At 39.7% G+C, this 24,729-nt stretch overlaps 1 protein-coding gene across 1 annotated transcript; it reads right to left on the bottom strand.

Moving 5' to 3' along the window:
• Positions 1-935: 935 nt before the first annotated feature.
• On the bottom strand, positions 936-23,043 carry ZNF184 (zinc finger protein 184). The gene is made up of 6 exons (XM_075532927.1): positions 22,927-23,043; positions 22,133-22,281; positions 17,205-17,293; positions 8,500-8,626; positions 8,114-8,197; positions 936-3,335 (listed from the first exon to the last, which is right to left on the bottom strand). Exons 2-6 carry the CDS (start codon positions 22,137-22,139, stop codon positions 1,360-1,362), a joined length of 2,283 nt encoding a protein of 760 aa, XP_075389042.1. The 5' UTR covers positions 22,140-22,281; positions 22,927-23,043; the 3' UTR covers positions 936-1,359.
• Between the last annotated feature and the right edge of the window lie 1,686 nt (positions 23,044-24,729).

Below are 24,729 nucleotides of genomic sequence, written 5' to 3'. Positions count from 1 at the left end.
GTGCCAACATGGCACCTGTTAAGATGTAAGTTGAGTTTAGCTTGTCAATAAGGTCACAACTTCATGACATACCTTGGAGGAGCAACCGAGATATATTGCTCTCTCTGCCTTTACCTTCCTGCTTGCTGGCCACCCTGAGCACTGCTGGAGCCCTGTCATGTTTCCACTGATCTTGTATCCACACGACTTTGCACCTATCAGCCTGGGATATTCCTGCATTCTGCATCACTGCATATTAATGTGTCACACTGAAGAGGGACTTATGGACTATTATTGGACTTATGAACTTGAGTTAGACTGGGCTGGGATGTTTCCTTTATATATAATTACTTCTTGATATAAAGTTCTTATACATATATGTCACTAGATTTTTTTTCTCTAGTCAACCTGGCATGACACAACCTTAAAAGTGAGGAAGGCAAGACTTCATTTCACATACCTTGAACATGTTATCAGGAGTCTAGTCCCTATAAAAAGACACCATGTCTGGTAGATGGCCAAAGAAAAAAAGGAAAGCCCTCAACCACATGAGCTGACAAAATCTTCAGTAATGTGTTCAAACATAAAAGTTATGAGGATTGTGTAGGGCGGGGCAGTGTTTAATTATGCTATACTTAGGGTCCCTATTAATCAGAACCAACCAGGCAGCCCTTAATAACAACTGAAGAGACCAAAAAAATATAACATTCCCTTAAAGAGAGAATTCAGACCTCTGAATTTAGACTCTTAGCCTCTAAATCCATAATAAATTATTGATTTTTAAAGACACATACTGGTGGAATTTGTGTTCTGAGATCACTAGAAAACTCAAATATCTCTAGGGGTTAAAATACAGTAGAAGAAATTTTTTGAAGTTTTAATATTCTTAAGTTAAATTGTTATATGCTACTGCATTATTGACTTGCAGGTATTATGAATTCTTTTTATTAGGAAATGGTTACCTATATAATTTACGTATGCTAGAACACAGTAACAAACCTCCTTTATAGTTACTGATGCACAAATGTCTTCTATTGGCAAAACATGCATAAACACACATTCAAGATGTAATATACACATTCTAGAATTTATGATATATAACACTATTCAATAATATATTGTGGACATATAAAACTCCAAAGTAACTTTGACATCATATACTCCAAATTTTAGATTTCACAGATAAGGAAACTGAAGTTCAAAGTGGTTGGGTTTCCCAATGTCACATAATTGGATTAGTTTAATCCAATGTAGTTTGCATTCATGTGAACGTAAAAACTTAAAATATTTTTTCTCAACCCATTTTGATCCCTCAGCATTTAACAAAAAGATAAGCTAGATTAAATTTATCTCCCTAAATGAATGGTATTGCCAGAACAGTCATATACCAGGATGAAGACTCTGATGTTTGCTGAGACCAGAACGATATCTAAATGCTTTTCCACAATCATTACATCCAAAAAGCTTCTCTCCTGAAGGAATTCTCTGATGCTGAATGAGGTAAGTGCTCTGGCTGAAAGTTTTCCTGCATTCATTACAGTTATAAGGTTTCTCTCCTATGTGAGTATTCTGATGTTCAGTCAGATGAGTACTCAGACTAAAGGCTTTGTCAAGTTCATTGCGCTTATAGGGCTTCTCTCCAGTGTGAATTTGTTGATGCTGAGTCAAATGTGAACTCTGGCTGAAGGCCTTATCACATTTGTTACACTGATAGGGCTTTTCTTCTGCATGAGTTTTTTGATGTTGAGCAAGAGAGGAACAATGACGAAAGGCTTTACCACACTCAGCACACGCATAAGGCTTTGCTCCTGTATGAATTCTCTTATGTTGTGTAAGGTGTATGTTCTGGTTGAACGCTCTCCCACACTCATTACACTTGTAAGGTCTTTCTCCAGTATGTATTTTCCTATGCTGAATAAGGGATGAGCCGTAACTGAAGGTTTTCCCACATTCATGACACTGATAGGGTTTCTCTCCAGTGTGAATTCTCTCATGTTTAGCAAGCGATGAACTCCGAATAAAGGCTTTTCCACACTCCTTACATTCATAGGCTTTCTCTTGGGTATGAGTCTTCTGGTGTTGATTAAGGTTTGAGAGATAACTGAAAGCCTTTCCACACTCATTGCACTCAAAAGGCTTTTCTCTGGTGTGAATTCTACGATGTTGAGTAAGAGATGAGCAATAACTGAAGGCCTTCCCACATTCATTGCATTTGTAAGGCTTTTCTCCAGTGTGAATTTTCAGATGTTGAGCCAGGGATGACCAGTAACTAAAGGATTTCCCACATTCTGCACAATCATAGGGTTTCTCTCCAGTATGGGTTTTCTGGTGTTGAGTAAGGTTTGAGTGCTGGCTGAAGGCTTTCCCACACTCATTGCATTCATAAGGCTTTTCACCAGTGTGAATCATATGATGTCGGATAAATGTAGAAGGTCCATTGAAGGCCTTCCCACATTCATTACATTTATAGGTTTTCTCTCCAGTATGAATTTTTTGATGCTGAGTAAGATGTGTGCTCCTGGTGAAGGTTTTATCACATTCATCACATTTAAAAGGTTTTTCGCCTGTATGGATTTTCTGGTGTTCCATAAAATGGCCCCTCTGACTAAAGGCCTTTCCACACTCACTACACATATATGGTTTCTCACCAGTATGAATTCTATGATGCTGAACAAGATGGGTCCTCTGACTAAATGATTTTCCACATTCGTCACATTTATAGGGCTTTTCTCCAGTATGAATTCTTTGATGTTGAATAAGAGATGGTGCCTCAATGAAGCCTTTTCCACAGTGATCACATTTAAATGGTTTATCTCCAGTATGAATTCTTAGGTGATTTATAAGGTTTTCACTTCTGCTGAAGGCTTTCTCACATTCATTACATTTGTAGGGTTTTTCTCCAGTATGCGTTCTCTGGTGGCGAATAAGAGCTGAACAATAACTGAAGGCTTTCCCACATTCATTACACTTACAAGATTTCTCTTTTTTAATTGGATTTAAATTCTGTTTGACACTTGTTTTGCGTTCATTGCACTTAAGAGGGGTTTCTTTTGAAGATATTTCTGAGTGTGCTATAGGGTTTGAACTCATATCGGTGCTTTTCTTGTATTCATTATGTATAGGGCCTTGCTCCCAAGCAGGTACTATCTTTTCAGTGATCTTTATTTCCCTTGGAAGCGTTAGCTGATTTGCTTGTTGCCAATCTAGACTGCCTTCAGGTTCGCAAGTTTCTAACAGATTGGAAGTCCCATGATGATCTATTTTGAGTTTTTCCATTATTACTGATAGAGATGGTTTTTCTTCAGAAATGTTTAACTCTGGGACGGATGCATTATTTTCAGGCTTTATCTTCCACTCTGAAACAACAAAGAGAGAGAAAATGACAGTATTTTCTGACTAGAGAAAAAGAAAATCCGCTTATAGGAATGAACTAGAAAGACTAAAAAGGAATTCTGAGGGTTTTCAAATAAAGTCCTAGTATTTAGAGAGGAAGTTGGGAAAAGCTAAAGGAGAGGGAGGAGGTTAAGGAAAATACAGAACATAAAATAACAGGAGAATGGCTAATTTGATTCTATAGATAATCTCTAAGAGCTGGTAAGGGAACATCATTTGAGATACTAATTAAAAGACAAGGACAGAATGGCTTAAGAGAGATGCAGATAAACTGAATCTAAAGGACACATTCTGAATTGGAATCATTGACAATGAACAATAAAACAAAAATCCAAGAGCCACAAATTAAAGACAGGACAAGGGCAGTTGGGGGAGGGAAGGGGAAGAAATTGGGAGCTGATATTAGGGGCTCAAATGGGAAGAGAATGCTTTGAAAATGATGGTGGTGGCATATGTGCAAATGTGCTTGATACATTGGAGAAATATATCTATTGTGATAAGAGATGTAAGAGCCCCTAATAAAAGTATTTAAAAAAATAAAATATAAATAAAGACAGGACAAATGGGGAAAACTGGCTACAGTCCCACAGTTTTTAAGCATGAAAGAATGAATGAATACTAATTTTTTTAAATGGAGGGATGTAAGCAGAATAAACAATTTAATGGGCAAAGTATATCAAGTTCAAGTCTAGAATTTTGAGAATTAGGAAAAGAAATGAAGAATTAGACTAGTTTAATTAGACTAGTTAGAATTAGACTAGACTAGTTCCCTGGACTGATAGATGCCAAAAAGAGATTAACCAAAATGTTCTCATATAGGACAAGAAGTATCAGCTCAAAACAGAAACAGAAAGAATAGCTGAAGGCTAAGGAAATATGTGAGAAAGGGAAAGCCCATGAACATAAATTTAGGATAATTGGAAGAATAAAATATACTAATAAAGAAAGCAATATTATCAGCAAACTATCAGAAGAAAGAAAAATGGGGGGAGGGGAGAGAAGTATGTAACAAGAAGTAGAAAGTTGCCCACAAGAGCAATGACTACTTAAAAAGCAGGGTATTCAGCCCTTGCAGTTTCGGTAAGGAATAATGATTATACTTAAGATAACATTTCTTTGGATCCACTGGTAACAGAATATACACCAAACCCTAGAAAGTCCGGAATCTCTCTCATGCTGCCAGCCTAGTCACGATTAGTGCAAGGATGAAGCAAAGACTCAGAGCCACTTGTCATCATTAAGCATCACCATGTAGCATGATGCATAAGCATCCATACTTTCATATCAGAACTTTTCCAGCTGGGACAAGGACATCACTGCAACTCAAGTTTGGAAACAACCAAAAGAAACACTACAAGAAATAGATATGTTTTCATCAGCAAGCAAACTAGGTTTGTAACACACTGAATGCCTCCTGGAGTATTTTAAAGTGAAGGACATGGAGAGAAAAGGAGTTTGATATTATTAAAAGAAGCAAAGAGTATAGAAGTGGTTCCTGGGTTGAAGTTCCAGCTGAAGGCAAAAATAGGGTGCAATCTGTTACCAAATTGACCACACTGTTGAGTCCTTCATACAGTGTTAGCCTGGGTAGACTAGATAAACAAATTCACTGACACTCATATGTGTGTAAGAGAGAGTTTTATATAAAGGGTACTTGTACATTAAAAAAGCATCCCAACCCAGTCCAGATCAAGGCCCTATTAGCCACTATGTCTGATGCCAATCTATAAAGTCCTCTTCAGACTCACAAAATACATGCAATAACGCTGAATACAGGATGATCCATACATATGTCCCTTGTATCAAGCACATTTGTACATATGTTGCCATCATCATTTTCTTTCTACTTGAGCCCTTGATATCAGCTCATTTACCCCTCCCTTACCCTCCCTCCATCATGAACCCTTGATAATTTATAATTTTTGTTTTTGATGTCTTACACCAACCTGTTTCCCCTTCACCCATTTTTCTACTGTCCATCCCTTGGGAGGAGGTTATCATTGTGATTGGTTCCCTTCCCTCCCCCCCAACGTCCCCTTACCCTCCTGGTTTCGCTACTCTCTCATTATTGATCCTAAGGGGTTTATCTGTCCTGGATTCCCTGTGTTATGAGCAATGTCTGTACTCGTACACAGGCTCTGGTCTATCCAGATTTGTAAGGAAAATTGGGTCATGACAGTGTGTGTACGAGGTGGGGGAGGGTAAGCAAGAATTAAAGAACTAGTAGAAAGTTGTATGTTTTATCAGTGGTGTGCCGTACCTTATTGGCTCATCTATTTCTTGTGATCCTTCTGTAAGGGGATGTCCAGTTGTCTACAGATGGGATTTGGGTCTCAACTTTGTGCTCCCCCTCATGGTTTTTTTGTTCTGGATCTTTGATGCCGGCTACCTGATGCCACTGACACCTCATGATCACACAGGGTGGTCTCATGACCACACAAGCTGGTGTGCTTCTTTGAAAGTGTTTTGTTGCTTCTGAGCTAGATGGCCGCTTGTTTAATCTTCAAGCCTTTAAGACCCCAGACACTATATCTTTTGATAGCCAGTCACCATTAACTTTCTTCATATTTGCTTATGCACCCATTTTGTCTTCAGTGATATCTCAAGAAGGTGAGCATCACGGAATGCCAGGTTATTAGAACAAAGTGTTCTTGCATTGAAGGAGTACTTGAGTGGAGGCCCAATGTCCATCTGCTACCTTAATACATAACATATAAATATATGTACATAGATCTATTTCCCTATCATTATATAAAAATATATTTACATATGTACATGCCTGTATTTAGACCTCTATAAATGTCCTTTGCCTCATAGTTCTTTCCTCTATTTCCTTTTGTTTTCTTCTTGTCCCACTATCATGTTCAGCCTTCATTTGGATTTCAGTAATTCTTCTGGGTTACACTGCCCTTGATCAAGCCCTACCAAGCAGCCTATGCCCTCCTCACAATCAATTTTAGATCACTTGTTGTTCCCTTGTCCTTGTGTTTGTTGACACCCCTCTTGCTTTTCCCCACCCTCTCCGATGTCTCCCAGAACCGTAGGTCCTGTGGTTTTCTCCCTGGATTGTTTATCCCACCTATCTTATCTAGATAGACATGTAGAGACAATAATATGCACAAAAGCAAGATAGAGAGCAAAACAACAAAAGCAAACAAACAAACCCAATGACCTCCCCGCCCCCCGCAAAAAAAGCGCCTATAAATAGTGCCAGGTCTGTTTGTTGACCTTTCTGAGTGTTTTTCAGTTGAGTCTGATGGGGTACTACACCCTCTCCCCAAAGTCTGTTTTTGGTATTCCCTGGGGACTTCATTGCTTAAAACCTGGATTTTCTCTGTAGACATTTAAATGTTTTAAAATGATTTTCTATCTTGACATGTAAGGATTTCTGAAATTAATTTTTAATTTGTAATTACAACGTGATTTTCCCAAAATTAACAGACTGTAATCACCAGTCAATAAGCTCGTATTACAAAACAGTTCCATGAAACCATTTTCTAGAAGAACAAATTTAAAGATATAGTACGAAAAAGAATGAATATAAAATCATGGTGAGAAAGGATGAAAGAGAGAGAACTACGTTACAGTCTATGCCAATCTCTTGGAAATTTACAATGCTTATTTAAAGCCAAATTCAGTATTTTGAAAATTTGATCTCCCCCACCTGTCATCTTCATTAAAAAGTGCTCCCACTCCCAGTCTTCGGAGCCCTGGTGTGGGTCAAACTCACCAGCTGCTCCGAAAGGGAAAGATGAGGCTGTCAACTCCTTAAAGATTTACCACCTTGGGAACCCTAAATAGTGTTGCTATGGGTCAGAATCAACTGATGGTCATGGGTTTGGGAGGTCTTGGTGACTCATTGGCAAATGCGCAGCTAATAACAGAAAAGTCAGCAATTTGACCCCTTCAGCCTCTGTCCTGGAGAAAGATGTGGGATTCTGCTTTTTGTAATGATTTAATATCTAACAAATGCCATGGGGCAATTCACCCTGTCTTATAGGGTTGTTATGAATCAGAACCAACCCTACAGCAACAGATTTTCCCCATAAACTCTGGCTAGATATCCCCTTGACAGCAACTTTCCAGGGTCATATCTTTAAAATGGTCTTGCTGCACAGTTTGGGAACTTAGTTGGAAAGAAAGTTATTCTTAACTTTCCAGGGTAGTCTGATAAGATGAAAGGCTCAGAATCTACACATTGACATTAACAAAGTAATAGGTGATAAAGAAATGAAGGCTACTGGAATGAAAACTCACTTTTCCTGAGTTTAATTGAGAAGGAAGAGATATCGAGTTGTGGTCATAAGGAATAACTATGTTGAGTAAAGCAAACCGGAGATCTAAATTAGCTATTTCTGTTTTGAATCCAGTAAGGGGAACTTCGTGTAAATCCTGTAGATTCAAAAGAGAAAACTGAAAGCTCAAAGTGAGATTACGAATATGAGATCAAGATCCCAAAGGAAATGCAAAGAGATGAAATACAGTGGCCAAGTTGAGGGCTGGGCTTTAGGATAAGACAGGAAGAACACCTCCTCTGTAAGAAATATAAAAATAGAATATGTATGAGGGCAATTTGTGGTAGGACAAAGCATAGTAGAGTCTAGAACAAATGACTTCCCAGTTCTCACCAGGCAACACTTCAAAAGAGAAGGCACATCAATATTTCAGATATAAAATAGTCTCTTATCAGGTTGGCAGTTAGAGCTTAAGACACTCATGTAGCTAGGATTCCATGACTTACCTTCAAAAGTACCTACTCCCACCAGCCATGGCTCTGTCCCTTGTTCTAAATGGGAAATCACATCAGGTTTGGAAACTTGAAGTCCTGCTCATACAAAGGAAAAAGAAAAAAACATTTACCTGCAATAAGGGAAAAGCACAGTATCAAAATTCTTACCACTTTGTCTTTAAAGCAGAGTGGATAACTTATTAGCTTAAATGTTACAAATTCCCTGAGAGCTCATCCGAGTCCAGAAAAGTAATTTACTTGCTCTTCTACTTGGAACAGAAACCTTTTCAAACGTTTTGAAACTAGGAATCTCTGGTTCCTAAACCCAAAAGCAAAACCTGCCTAAGCAAAAGAGACTTACCGCCTACCACCAAAGATTATCTTAGAGTCCTCCTTACCTATAGAGAGCAGGTGTGCGTAATTTTCTAGGGTCACATCTCTGAAAAGATTTCTCTGAACAGGATCCAGTTGTTTCCATTCTTCCTGGGTAAAGTCTACAATCACATCCTTCAAGGTCAATGATTCCTGAAATATCAAATATTTCTGCTTAGCATTAAGACAATTATTTAGGAAAAGGATAAAGCTAGCAATACTTAGAGAAGTGAGGGTGACATTTGAAAATTAATTTTGACAAGAGTTCTACTGCAAAATGAATATAAAAACAACTAACTCAGAGTGGTATTGTAAGAAGAAGAGATGTTCAGTATGAAATGTCTCCTTTAAGGTACAGTCGGTATTGGGCATTGTTGTTCATCACCATAATCTGTGTTAGAAAATACAGCAAGGACTCATTGTATATCTAGTTTTACTACCTCTAATGTACAGGAATAGGCAACATATTTTGCAGTTTTGTGGTCAGGGAAGGAATTTAAATAAAATAGAGTAACAAAGTATAGAATAAAAGTCAAACAACAAAAGACTCCATGTTTATAAAAATTAATAGGATTAAGTAACTTCCAAATCAAGATAAAACTAAAATAGTCAATATAACAAATGACTACTCAAGAAAAGTATCTTTTACAGCACACACAAAAATTATTTCTAAAGATGGAGGGGGAAAATAAGGAGCTGATATTAAGGACTCAAGTAGAAGGCGAATGTTTTGAGAATGATGATGGCAACAAATGTACAAATGTGTTAGACACAATGGATGTATATATGGATTGTGCTGAGAATTATACGAGCCCCCAATAAAACTATTTTAAAAAGGAAAAGAGAAAAGCTAAACTCAGTGGCAAACTTGTGCCAAGAAAGTAAGGCAACCCTGATTTGTAGCTGTGGTGCAGTGGTACATTTAGTATGGTTCTTCTAGTCATATTCTGTGTAACTCCCACCAACGGACTGGGGATTGCCGTGCAGACGGGGTGTACTTCTGGGTAAGACAAGGGGGGAAAGACACCAGTATGAATATATGATGCAATTGTTATTAAGCATTAATTGTGGTTGGAAATCTTGGAATGCTAGGATTAATTTAGCCATCCTTTCTTTCTTGAAACTAGCATATATACTCGAATATAAGCCGAGGTTTACAGCACATTTTAAAGTCTGTTTTTGTGGTAAAATTAGGTGCCTTGGCTGATATTCGGGTCAGCTTATACTCAGGTATATATGAATCTTTTCTTTTTTTCCCCTTTTATTAGTTGGAATTCAATACATACAACACACCTCTCCATACTTCAATCAAGTAAAGGAGAACTGCATAATTGCCACCACAATCCGTTTCTAACCATACTGGCTGCACAGGGCCTCCTTGACATCGCTCCCGCTTACCCCCCTGCCACCACTGAATCCTTTCTATAATTATCACATCCTGCTACAAGCCCTACACATAATTCCAGAAATCACTACACTGAAGAGTGGTTATGAATACCTGGGAACATAATCCTGGATATCGGGGTGGGGAACCTTTTTTCTATTAAGGTTATTTGGATAATTATAACATTATTCTTGGGTCATATTATTCAAACATTTAATTAACTTACCCTACTGTGATGGTTAGAACTGCTTCTCTTTGGTGAGGCCTGTGATCTTAACTGGTATTGATGCTTTCTTGGGCCAGACTTTCCCCACCCCTACCTTAGGTTATATTATACTGGCCCTAACAAAAGCTGCAATTCAACACAACCCTCAAAAGGATCAAGTAGTAGCTAAGATGAGAATAAAAAGAACTGGATTTATCATCCTGAATGAACAACCAGCAAATCTGAAACAAAATCTATGAAACCATACCTTTTCTTGGGGAATAGGAAATGTAACAGGAGCCTAATCTATGAAGCAAAAACTTCGTGCAGGGTTAGAAAACGCAAGAGGGCCCAAGCAGACTCCTTGAAATGAAGAGATAGACCAAGAGTTTGGGGGAACTAAGGTGACTAGAGTTCATAGAACAGACACTGGGGAAGACACCCAAGAAAAGAGACACAAGAACTAATACTTTCTAGAGCAGTGGTTCTCAACCTGTGGGTTGCAATCCCTTTGGGGGTCGAACGACCCTTTCACAGGGGTCACCCCATTCCTAACAGTAGCAAAATCACAGTTATGAAGTAGCAATGAAAATAATTTTATGGTTGGGAGTCGCCACAACATGAGGAAGTGTCTGAAAGGGTCTCAGCATTAGGAAGCTTTGGGAACCACTGTTGAAGAGTATTCTGCAAGGTAGCACTCAGGGTACAGGAGTGATGACATATCTGAGGTCAAGGAAAGAATCATCCAAAGGACTGGAAGAGCTAGTACTAGTCAAAAGGGCTAAAAATGGAGTACGTTCCCATTAGCCAGTCTGAGTAGTTTTGTAATGAGGCATTCAGAAGATTCAAAATGGTCTTACCTGGGTAAGTGGGGAATAAATACTTTTATATAAGACACGGTTCTCGGCTCACCGTACATCTCTTCGAAGTAAGATTTGAAAGGAGCACACTGTTTACAATTGTATATGTTAACTACAACCCACAAAAGAGCTCAAGAATATAATAGTACAAAAATATAGAGCATTCAAAGCGAGCTAAAATTCACAATGTCTAGAAATAGCACAACCAGTAATATGAAAAATGTATCAAAACCAACTTAGAAATGACAAGATATTAGAATTAGCATATATTAAAAATTAATATGGATAGACCGTATAACCAATCCGGAGGAGAAAACAATGGGGCTCCAGGGGCACATGGGAGAGGAGGAAGTAGGAGAAAGTGGGGAGCCAACAAACCTAGGGGCAAGGGAACAATAAGAGATCTAAAATAGATGGCAAGGAGGGCGCAGAATGCCTGATGGGGTTTGATCAAGTGCAATGTAGCCAAGAGAAAGTACTGAAAGTCAAATAAAAGCCAAACGTGATAGTAGGATAAGAGGAAAGTACAAATAAATAGAGGAAATAACTAGGAGGCAAAAGACATTTATAGAGGTATAAATATAGGTATACATAGTAATAAATATATAATGGTAGAGATAGAGGCCTATGTACAAATATTTAATTGTTAAGTATTAAGGTAACTGACAGGCATTGGGTATCTACTCAAGTACTCCCTCATTCAAGAACACTTTGTCCTAATGAAGATATCGTTTTGGGGGTTTTTAAGGCTTGAAGTTAAAGACTCCAAACAAACAAATATGCTGATGCAAATGATGGGGGTTGGAGTGAAGACCCAAATCCCAGCTGTAGACAATTGGACATCCCTCTCAGAAGAGTCTCAAGGAAAGAACAAGACAGCCAGGGTATAGCATAGCACCGATGGAACACACAACATTTCTCTAGTTCTTTAATGTTTTCCCCCTGCCCCCACTATCATGACCCCAGTTCTGATATACTTTAAAAACCCAACTAGACTGGAGCACGTACACTGGTACAGATAAGAGCTCTTGTCACACTGAATCCAGGACAGATAAACCCCTGGGGAAAAGTAATGGGAGTAGTGATGGCATAAGGGTAGGAGGAAGGTGGGGACGGATGGGGAGAACTGGGGAACTGACTATAATGATTGACATATAACACCTCCCCCCCCAGGGGGATGAACAACAGAAACGTGGGTGAAGGGAGACAGCAGAAGGTGTAAGATATGAAAATAATAATTTATAATTTATCAGGGGACCATGAAGGTGGAAGGGTGGGGGAGGGAGGGAAAAAAGAGTAGCTGATACCAAAGGCTCAAGCAGAAAGAAAATGTTTTGAATATGATGATGACAACATAGTACAAATGTGTTTGATAACAATTGATATATTGGTTGTAAGAGTTGTTAAGAGCCCCCAACAAAATGATTTATTAATTTTTTAAGTCAATATAACTACACTATCTAACGCCTATACTCATGTATAAGCTTAGTTTTTCAGCACATTATAAATGCATTTTTTGTGGTAAAATTAGGTGCCTTGGCTGATATTTGAATGGGCTTTTACCTGAGTATATATGGTATATAAAAAAAGATAAATATAGACATGGAAGATATATTTAAACAAAAAAATGTTTTAAAGAATCAAATGAAAATTCTAGACCTGAAAATGGCAGTGCTCTGAATTGAAAATTGCACTTGAAAGTATTAATAGCAGATTAGGCAATGTAACAGGCAACTCAAATACAAAAACATAGAAAGTGTCCAAAATAAATCAGGAAAAAAATACTCCAAAAAAAGGAAGCCCTAGGAGCTTCTACTGGTTCAACAGATGTGTAATTGGAGTCCTTTAAAGAATGGGGGAGGAAAAAAAGCAAAACAAAATCTGAAGATTTGAGAGCTCATTGTTTTCCAGATCCTAGATTCCCAACACATTATCAACACAAGAAACACAAATAAAAATGTAATCAAATTACTCAAACCCAGGGAAAGAGAGAACAATCTTATAAATAAGGGGGGAAATGACATAAAAACAAATGAAAAAAAAAGGTTCTTAAATGATAGATTTTGTTGTTAGGTATAATGCAAGTAAGAAGTTAAGTGAGAACATCATTAAATACTGAAAGAAGAAAATCAGACTTCAATCCCAATAAAATATCTTTCAAAGGTGAAGGTGAAACAAAAACAACTGTCCTTTTCCAGAAATAAAAATAGAAAGAATTCATCACCATAGACTTGCATTACAAGAAATGTTAAAGTCCTTCATGAAGAAAGCAATTATACCGGATAGAAATAGGAATCTACATCAAGGTTTTCAACCAAAGATTAATACTTTTGATATATTGATATTTTTGATATATTTATACCATATTAATACTTCAGTTTAGATAGTGCCTTTAAGTTACAGTGGAACGTTGTCCTCTGTATACTGGGCAGCATTCTTGGGTGCAAACAACTAGATGCCAGTAGCACGCCTTCCTTGCAAGTTATAATGGTCAAACATGTCTCCATGGAGCAAAACTGCTTCTAATTGAGAACCAATGATGTACCTAAGGCATCATATGCTGGAGAAAGCTGGACAATGAACAAGAAAACCTGAAGAAGAATTGATCCATGTGAATTATGGTGTTGCTAAAGAATGTTGGAAGTGGCCTGGACTGCTGGAATAAAAAATTAATCTGTCTTGTTAGAAGGACAGCCAGGGTACTCCTTGGAAGCAAAGATGGCAAGACTTTGTCTCACAATCTAGGCCAGCGGTTCTCAACCTGTAGGTCACAACCCCTTTGGTTGTCGAATGACCCTTTCACAGGGGTCGCCTAAGACCATCAGAAAACATATTTATTATGGTCTTCCCTCCTCCCCCATGATCTTAGGAACCAAGACACTGCTCCTCTATCTGTCTCCAGGAGGGACCGCCCACATGCAGACATGCCCACATACCAGTACCCAGTGTGATGACATCATGACGCCAACCCCGTTACATACACCCCATACAAATACAGGTACATGTGACAGGGTTGGCACCATATTGTACTTATGTAGACCAGTCACACGTGTGTAGAGAGCAGCTACTGTGTTGAAAGCAGCTACACTGTTAAAAGCAGTTACTGTGTTGAAAGCAGCAGTATTGGAAGTAAAATGATGTTTCATGAATTATAATTACAGGGTAAATATGAAATCGTGTACTGTAAAAAATCATCAACTACTGACAAAAAAATCTGTACTATGAGAACGTAATCTGGATGCTGATCAGTCGTTTTATATTCACCTGTGGTTGATGTGAATACTGCCCTTTGGTGACAGTAACAGGTATGTAAAGAAAAACAACAGAGAATGGTAAATCATAGGAAACTGTAATGAACTGTTTTAACTGAACTATACCATGTATCATCTTTTGCTATTAAAGCTATTGTTAAAGATTATTTTCATTAGCAAACCATCCGATGACAATGGATTGTGTAGACAAGAACATTAAGAAAAGAAAATATAGTGAGAATTTCTTAGTATATGTGCTGCATATACTAGTGCATATGCACTAGTGAGGATTTTTTACAGTATTTTTTTACAGTATGGTTTTATCTCAATAATTACAGCAGGAATTGAGAAACTGCAATGTTATTTGTTGTGAATTTCTATCAGCAGAATCTATGAAGTTGAACAAACTAAAATACCATTTTGATAGCAAGCATCCAACTTCTGCCAGCAAGGATCCAAACTATTTTAGAAGCCAAACTAATGGACTCAAGAAACCCAGACTTGACACTGGTGGCAAGTACCACAAACAAATTTAGCAGCCGTTGAAGCTTCGTATTTGATGGCACTCAGAATCACCAGAGCTGTGAAACCTCACACCATTGCTGAGGATTTACTGCTGCCAGCAGCCAAAGACATTGTTCTAGTTACTCTCTGGGATGAATCTGTTACAAATTTGAGTGCAATTTCCTTATTTAATGACACTGTCTGCAGAAGAATAGATGACACGTCTGCCGATATTCTTGATCAGGTCATCCAGTACACTAAATCTGCTCCACTTCCAATATTTAGCATCCAGCTTGGTAAATCCACAGATGTTGCAAACTGTTCAGTTACTGGTTTACGTGAGGTACATTCATGATGATGATTTTAAAGATGAGTTTCTTTTTTGCAAACCTCTTGAAATGACAACTACTGCACATGATGTATTTGACACAGTTGGTTCATTTCTGGAAGAGCATAAGATCTCTTGGGAAAAGGTTTGTGGTGTTTGCACAGATGGTGCCCCAGCTGTGCTAGGATGTCAATCTGGATTTCATCATTTGGTACTGAATGAGTCACCAAAAGTCATCGGCACTCACTGTATGATTGATCAGCAAATATTAGCTATGAAGATGCTGTTACAAGAGTTACAAGAAGTAATGAAAAGCGTCATGAGTTGTCAATTTTGTAAAGGCGAGCATTTTAAACAGGACTGTTTTTGCAACTGTGCAAGGAATTGGATGCACCAAATAATGCTCTGCTATTTCACACTGAAGTGAGATGGTTGTCAAGAAAAAAAGTTTTAAAATGTTTTTGAGCTTTGTGATGAACTCAAACGTTTTTCATCAGAAAAAGCAAGACCACAGTTTGAAGCACTTTTTAGCGATAAAAGTGAACTGCAGAAAATAGCTTACTTAGTTGCCATCTTGAATGAGTTAAATTTATTACTGCAGGAACCAAAAGCAACATGCCTAGATATGTCTGAAAAGATCCAATCATTCCAAATGAAACTTCAGCTTTGGGGGAAAAAAATTGGATGAAAATAAAATTTACATGTTGCCTACCTTATCTGACTTCTTTAAGGAACATGACATTGAACCAGACAAAAGGATTACAATGACAATTTCTGTGAAAGAACACTTGCACATGCTTGCAGATGAAATTTCATCGTACTTTCCAAATCTACCTGACACCCCATTTTCACTTGCCGGATGCCTATTCACAGTCAAAGTTAAAGATGTTCCTGATACAGCACAAGAGGAGTTCATTGAACTTACTAACAGTGATGCAGCGAGAACTGATTTCTCCACAATGGCAGTCACAAAATTCTGGATCAAGTGTTTGCAATTGTATCCTGTTCTGTCTGAGACTGTGTTGGGCTTTCTTCTCCCATTTCCAACAACATATCTGTGTGAAACAGGGTTTTCCAGCTTGTTGGTTATCAAGTCTAAATACCGAAATAGACTTGTTGTGGAAGATGATCTTTGTTGTGCTCTTGAAAAAGACTGCCCTGAGAATTTCTGATCTGGTGAGAAAGAAGCTATTTCAACCTTCGCACTGATGTTGGCTTTTTATGCATACTGTTGCAAAATGTAGCACAGTAGTTTACTGTTGTTATATTAAGAGTGTTACCCATGCTACACCATGCATCCAGACAAAATTTCATTTATTTGTAATTAGAAATAAATATTTCACAATATATCATTACATATTGTTTTTGTGATTAATCACTATGCTTTAATTATGTTCAATTTGCAACAATGAAAATACATCCTGCATATCAGATATTTACATGATGATTCATAACAGTAGCAAAATTACAGTTATGAAGTAGCAATGACAATAATTTTTTGGTTGGGGGGCACCACAACATGAGGAACTGTATTAAAGGGTCACGGCATTAGGAAGGTTGAGAACCATTGATCTAGGCATATGTTATCAGGTGCAGCTAGTCCTGAAAAAGGAAACCATGCTTGATAAAATAGAGTTTAAGCAAAAAAGAAGATGACATTGTTGCCGTCCAACACTTTAAACAGGGAGCTGCTCCTTTTTCTTGCACATCTTATCATTAGTGATGTGGACCAAATACAACGTGCAGCACAGAATTTGCTGATATTATCATTCTCAAGTTAATGTCCACAGACAAATATTTTATTTATAAAGATAATGATAATAAAAGGCAATTACAATAATGAAAAGTGAAGAAAAAATTGAAGCATTCTACTTATGTAAGCTCGATTTACAACAGAATTTACAACGGGATCCCACGGTATGTAAGATAATACCTATACTCATTTCACCTTTCTTACATGACTTGTTCTGTTTTTTTAGCAGGCGTTTTGGCCTATTCGTGCAAAAGATGAAATTTTTGTACCTCTTTTGCTCCACTACCCCCGGAGCACAGTAAAATATAAAGCCTCAGGTGAATGGCAGAGCCAGGAAGGCGCTCACAGGGCATATAGAAATTCAAGCAAACATACTCCAATGCAAAAGAAGAATATACAACCTTACTCTAAGGATTAAAATGACATTTCCGGAAATTAAAACTCACCTGAAACCTGGCTGATGGGAGTAGAGGGGTTAGTCCCTCTTTATCCGTCTGTCCCCCTTGGAGAAGGACAGGGCCTGGACAGGGCAGATCTAAAGGAAGAAGAAGTCACAATACATCCTGACCAACTGAGCTACTCCCAGCAATCCATTAAAGTCAACTTACTTTGCTATTTGAAAGTAATCCTTAATATTACGTAGGGGAGATAACTTGGCAGGCTTCTCTGTTACATATACAATTTGAAGTCCTCAGATTACAGGCTAACAGGCTTCATACACCCTCAGAAAATGTTATGAACGAAAATGAAATATCACAATCACTATCCATCCACCAGAATGGCTACAAGTAAACAGACAGGGTCAATACTAACTGTTGACAAGAACACAGAGCAATTGGAACTTGTGTATAGGTAGACCTCATTTTATCATACTTTGCTCTACTGAGCTTCACAGGCATGGTGTTTTTCCAAACTGAAGGCTTGTGGCCATCCGGCACTGAGTCTATCAGCGCTATTCTTGTATAAGCATGTGCTCATTTCATGTCCATGTGTCATCTGGGGGGGCAATCTTCACTTTTTCACAATGTCATTACTCACGTAATAGACCATAACATAGCATAATCAACCTTTATATGCACTGGGAAAAATGCACTGGCATACTTTATTGCAAAATACGCTTTATTACAGTCTCTAGAGCTAAAGCCATAGCGCTCTGGTGGCAATAGATTACATGTTGGGCTGCTAACCACAAGGTCAGCATTGTGAAACCACCAGCCTACTCCTGTAAGCCTAGTCTTGGAAACTCTCTGCCCTACAGGGTCACTCTAAGTCAGAATCAACTTGATGGTAGTGAGAGTTGGAGAGGGCTGAACCTGCCTCCCCTCTGAGATATGCCTGTACACTGCTCTAGCAGTATACATTTATCAACCATTTAAGAAAACTTTCATACTATACAAAGAGGTACCAAAAAAAACCCTATTTTTTTCAAAACTCTGCATTTAAATTTTTTACAAAACATCTTTATCACCTTCAAAGTACTCTCCATTACACTTAATACATTTTTCAAATATGAGGTTCTACTCTTGGAAACATTTTTCAAACTCATTTGTTTGAATAGCTGACAGCACCTCCCTCATTTTTTTCTTCACCTCTTCTACGTTGTCAAATTGCTGTCCTTTCATGTCCCTCTGTGTTTGCAGGAACAAAAAGAAGTCGCACAGAGCAAAATCAGGTGAGTAAGGTGCATGGGGCAAGAGAGGTATGATGTTTTTTTGCCAAAAAGACACACAAAAATGCTGAGATGGCTGCATGAGCAGGTGCATTGTCGCAGTGGCAAAACCAGGTCCTCATCTGCCAAATCAGGCCTTTTTGGTCACACACTGTTACACTATCTTATTAGAACCTCTAAATAGAAAGATTGATTAACAGTCTCACCTGGTGGAACGAACTCCAAGTGCACTACAAGTCGGCATTTTTGTCTGTTCCAGAAGTTGACAGATATCTAAATGAGGTTTATCAACAATTGATATTTCACCTTTTTGGAAATGAGAAAACCACTCATACACTTGAGTTTTCTCCCATAGCGCTGTCCTTGCAAGCTGTGTTCAACTTCAAAACAGTTTCTGTGGCATTTTCCCCAAGCAGGAAACAAAATTTCACAGCCTCATGCTGTTTTCTTAAATCAGCCATCAAACACACACACACACACACACACACACACACACACACACACACACACACACACACACACAAAACAAGGTTCGAGTGAAACCACTTTTACAAAAAATTCCACTGTGACCAGAGATATCTTCCCAGGCAACACCACTGAGTGCACTAACTCAGAGCGAGTTACTTGATACTTGCCTATTGGGGAAAATGGGTACTACAAAAGCTCTGCTCTACCCAGTGTAATTGCACTGGGGGGGGGGTTACCCCCTCATATACTCTAAAGCTAAGCAAATGCCTATTCTCTGACTAAGCATTCCACTCCTGATCATATATACTTGATGGGGTTCTTCTAGTTATATGAAAAAATTAAGCCTATTGCCACTGAGTCAATTTGATGCATAGTGCCCCTTATAGAGTTTCTGAGGTTATAAATCTTACAGGAGCAGATAGCCTCAGCTTTCTCCCGAGGAGCGGCTGACAGGTTTGAACCACTGACCTTGCAACCACTGACCCAACACTTACCACAAGGGCTACTTTTTCTAGCTATCATCTTTGCAATGCCTATCAAATGACTGGGTAGGCCTATGCAAAGGCAAGGTGTTAGTGGCCCACCAAGGGGAATGAATTGATTGCTAATAATACAACTATAGTACCCAAGTGGGATGTAGTCACACAAACAGGGCGTATAGAATTGTAATGTGGGGATTAGTCAGTTTTGACCATCCTGCCAGATTTCAAATGAGCCACCACAGCAGTAGAGGTAGGGATCTCACTACCACAAAGAAAGTAGAGCAAAGAATGACATGCATCCTTTGGATCCTGAGATCCCTGTGCTGCTGAACCTCCTTGATCGGGGAAAGCAGATCAGGCGAAGCTCGAGAAGCGGCAGCTAAGCAGCAGGGAAGTGATGGCTGCAGGAACAAGAGGACTAAGAGCACAAGACCCATAGGGTGCTTCCCAGGCCCAAGTCCAACCAGAAAACTGAGTGTCTTCTGCCAGGTGGCTTCCTTCAGGAGTTGGGTACCTTTGAGGCATGTGTCTGGGGAGCTAGCTCTTCCAACACACAGGGCTAGAGCCTTCTGGCAGAAATTGTTCCATCATTTTGCTCTGTGTGTTGGCACACCCACTGCAGCCACCTCTCTCAAGCGCAGGGAAGGCCACCACGCTACTTTGTGCTGGTCTCTTGGCTCTGCGGCTGCCACTCCTTTCCATCTCCTGTGTTGCAGATCTGCCTCTTGGATGTAGGAGGTTCTCAGAGTAGGGATCTCTGCTTCTGGCTTCTAGATACTAGTGACATACCTATCCACCACTCCCCAGGGATTAAAGAAATGGAAAAAAAGAAGACAAGTTTTTTGTTTGTTTGTTTGTTTGTTTGTTTTTAAGAAGAGTTATGATTAACCCATGGTTTCAATTTGTTAAATGAGCCTCTGGGACGGCTCATTTTAAGCTTAGCCAGATGGTAAAAGAGGCCATTTTCCTCATTAGAGTTTCATACTTTTTATTTGCATGGTCTCACCCTGGGGGGGGGGTAGTAAGTTAATAGGTTACAGATAACTAGCTGCCTAACTATACCTAAAGAATGCAGAGGCAATGCTCGTGCTGAGGGAGGTCTGTAGTAACTTGTCACCAGGCTCTGAGTACACCTTGATCTGTTCTAGGGCATCTAGGACGAAAGAGAAGGAACAGAACCCATCAAACCTGCTAGTGACATAAAGTTGGGAAGAAGAGTTAAAACACTGGATAACTAAATTATGATAGAAATTATTCCTACAGGAAGGAACACATGGCCAAAAAAATTTAAACAACACCAATGCAAATTACTCACATGAAAAACAAAACAACCTTATTACACAAAAAATGTGTAAGTCTAGTTTGCTGAAGTTTATACATAAAAGGTCTAAGATTTACAGTACAATATAACTTTTTTGTTGTTGTTCTTCCTTATTTACTGACCAACTTCAAATATATATGAGCCAACTGAAAATTCCACGACTGGGTTAGGTGCATTTTAGTCCTCAAATGGCATATTTGCTTTTTAACACTCATAATTGCCTTGAATATTTATGTTTAGATACTTCATACAATATCATTTTTAAAGCACCTAAACTGTGACATTAGTCAGCAGAAGAATTAAAATAAGGGGTGGCATCAGAAAGTTTGTGGGTAAATTCCCTATCTTTCTATTCCCTTTTCCCACAAACTTCCTGAAGCCCTCACCCACCCACTCCCCGTTAGAAAAACAGTACATCTATATCTTCAGGCATTTTTCAAAGTGTATCTAAAGAACTAGTATGTTGATTTTAGGCACTGAATTTTTTTTTGAATTTTTAAAAGAAACTGATAAGAAGGACAGTTTCCAGAAAAATCTATATATCGTATCACAGGAAGACTCATCCAAGGGAGGCATACTCTTGCATAGAAAGCACGAAGTGTCGTGATTCATATTATCTGAAGGGCAGCCATGTGAGAGAAAGAGAAGTCTCTTTTGTGTGGGGGTAGAACTTAGAGCAACACAGAAGTTACAGTAGCAGGCAGCTCTCCAAATACAATGGAGGGACAACTAAAAAGGGACAACAGGGAAAAATAATTTTGAAACAAAACAACAACAAAAACGCCTACAAGTTTGTGTTCCAAGCTACAATTCTTCAGGAATGGGCTTAAGAAGAGCGGGGGGTGGGGGGTGGAGAATACACACAAACAACAGAAACGTTGGGAGAAGGGGGAAAGCAGTTGGTATAAGATATGAAAATAATAATAATTCATCAAGGGATCATGAGGGTGGGGGGGCGGCAGAAGGGGAAAAAGAGAAGCTGATGCCAAGGGCTCAGCAGAAAATAAATGTCTAGAAAATAATGATGGCAACATATGTACAAACATGCTTGATACAATTGGTGTATAAATTGTTGTAAGAGCTGTAAGAGCCCCCAATAAAATGATCTTTTAATAAAAATTTTTTTTAAAAAACGAAAAGTCCATCTGCCAGGGATATTTTCTTAACTGATCCCTATACTTGAAGGGATAATTACCAAGGTTTTATCTTATTGCAAGATTATCATTCTCATATTTAGCAAATTTACGTACACTATGTGCAATTACATTAACTCGTCCTCCAAGTCTATAAATAAATCTCTCCTTATAAAGTGTCATTGTTTCCTTTCTTTAATCCCTAACACACTGTTTGTTCTCCCTTACAGCCTCCTCCTCTCCAAGACCATTCTCTGGGCTCTTCCCTCCGCTCCCCTCCACCCCAATCCCTCCCCACTACCTTCCATCTCAGACGCTCATCCTGCTCCTCTTGAACATTGGCAAGTTTCCTAGACAGCGTCCCTCCAGGTGGGATCTCGGTCTTGGGTTTTGATGTCCAGCTCTCCTTGCAGGGAGTCCGTGCCTTTACACACACTAAGGTTGGCGACTCTAAAGGACACAGGGTGGAATCAGCAGCATCCCTTACACTTCAGATCATTAGAGAAGGGCCAACAGGTCTCAAACTAGACAAGTGACCCGCCCCCAAGAGCATAACTAGCAAGTGACGCTCGCACTGAACAAAACCAGAACGGAGATGGGCTGAGCTGGGTCAGCCCAGATCCCAAACAAAACCACGCCTTGATTCCCACCCTAGAGTCTGGCCAGAGGCGCCTACAAACCCAGTGTCCAAGGCCCAGTGGGTTCACACTGCCGCGGGTTCGAATACAGGAAGACTCATCTGCTGCAAGGAGGAAAAGGTGGCAGGTGGACTAGTCGGGTGTGGCCTGGCTACAACGGGGCTCTCTAGAGACCAGACCAAAGAAACAAAGCCCTTCAAAGTCTCAGGGTGGGTCAGCAAAAACTGAAGGAGGAATGAGGCATCCCTGGGCTCTCTAGACCTTTCCCGCAGAGGTCACTGGGCGTTTAGCAGGGTGACGTCATGTGCCCAGAGCGCCGGCGGTTGCCATGGTGATACCTGTTCTGCCCGTCCCCTCCACGCCCCCACGGGCTCGACCCACACACTCAGATCCCTACTCCGGAAGCACGCTGGCCGTGCAAAGGGGACCAAGGCAGCTGGAGTTCCCGAGCGCCCACCTCTTGTCACGCCTACAGCCTGCTTCAACGGTCACTTCCGGTCGGGTCGAGAAGGCCCTGTCCCCACTCTCGGCCTCTTTGGAGTACGCCGGGAGGGTAGGTCGAACTACTCTTCCCAGAATCCTCCGCGACGCGCCTAGATTCCATTTCCCAGAAGCCTTAGCGAGCCTGAGAGCTTGCGCCGCGCGAGACTTGCGTCTTGCCCGCCGGAATCCAAAATGCTGGTATGCGTGATAGTGGTGACCCTTAAATTTGTCTGGTCTGGACTGATTGTAAGACATCGTATTTACATGCGTGTAATTTCAAGGCGCAAGCAGCGTTTCGCGAAATAGTACTTATCTTTACAACCTGTCCATTGTCCTTTGTGGTTTGATCTTGATTTCAGGTGCGTTTCTCAACGCACATTTTAAAAACGACCTAACGAAATCAGAAGGTGGTGTGGTCACATGTTAAGAAGGAGGCTGTGGTTTTCCACCCTTAGATTTCAAGTTCTGCTGATTTTGAGAAATGTCCCCAGGCCCACAGTGGGCTTAATGAAACCGGCATCCAGTAGACGTTTAAACTTGTGGCACATTACAATAGCTGCCATCATTTTCTATTTCCTCTCCAACCCCTGCAAAAGTAATGTTCTTTTCTCCCGTATAAAGTCATATACATTCTTTCCACTCCCTGGTCTACATGCAGCATTTGGCATTTGGCCAGCTCAGACTGAACATAGAACGGGACTAGAACAGATAGCTGTAACCTCAAGTTGAACCCAAGAGCTAATAAAATCAGGCAGAAGACTTGACCCTGAGAAATAAGCTGCCCAGTGCATGCACACCATTCCATATTAAGTAATGATAACCCTCCCAGAAGCCTTTGCCACAGTCCCCATTTGGAACACCTATTGTGAATAAACCAAGTACCATAATCCCACCTGTATGGGCTCAATTCCTAGAATGCTCTACTTTCATTCATAAACATAATACCCTTTCCACCCAAACTCCCTTAAAAAACTCTTCTTGGGACAGAACAAGTTTGCCTCGGGGCCCAAACACCTCATCCTGCAGTCTCCCCTTGAGAGGTATTTCTCTAATAAACTCTGCTTTTTTGATAAGCTTGACTCCCACTTTGGTATCCTTACTGAGCAGAGATGAACCTTCAATTGGAAGCTTGTTCATGTAACAGCATACCATAGTGTTTTGCCCTGAGGTTATATATTATATGTCTACATCAGCAAAGGGGACCCAAGGCCCGTCTTTAAGTGTTTCTTTTGACCTATACAATTGGTCAACAGCATATGAAAATCCTAACACTGATTATATGAAAAATAGCTATAGCTATAGTTAATGGGCAACAACACATGTAAGTCCGGAAAGAGCCGATTTTAGGAAAGCTCTAATATAACTACAGAAGATTTTCAGGAAACAATTTGATATTGGTAGATTGGTAAACGGCATGTTCTGTATGGAACAGGAACAGGAAGCTGTGAACAAACTGGTGGAAATAAAAACTCAGTAGTTAAAAAGGGAAGCAGTACACCAGAGTGCTCCTTAGAGGTGAGATGGAGAGACTTTATCTTACACTAGTCATGTCAGGAGAGGACAGTCCCTGGAGAAGGGCAACTTGCTTGGTAAAGAAGAGGGACAGCAAAAGAGAGGAAGGCCCCCAACAAGATGTATCAACACTGTGGCTAGAAAATTGTGCGCAAGCACAGGAACAATTGTGAGGATGGCGCAGGACCATGCAATGTTGTGCACAGGGTTGCCATGGATCACAACTGAAAGGCACCCGACAGCAACCACAACAATGGAAAAGGGA

Source organism: Tenrec ecaudatus, chromosome 1, assembly GCF_050624435.1.
Source record: "Tenrec ecaudatus isolate mTenEca1 chromosome 1, mTenEca1.hap1, whole genome shotgun sequence".
NCBI classification, from domain to species: Eukaryota; Metazoa; Chordata; class Mammalia; order Afrosoricida; family Tenrecidae; genus Tenrec; species Tenrec ecaudatus.
The sequence above is the reverse complement of the archived record's forward strand: the minus strand, read 5'-3'. Positions and strand labels throughout refer to the sequence as shown.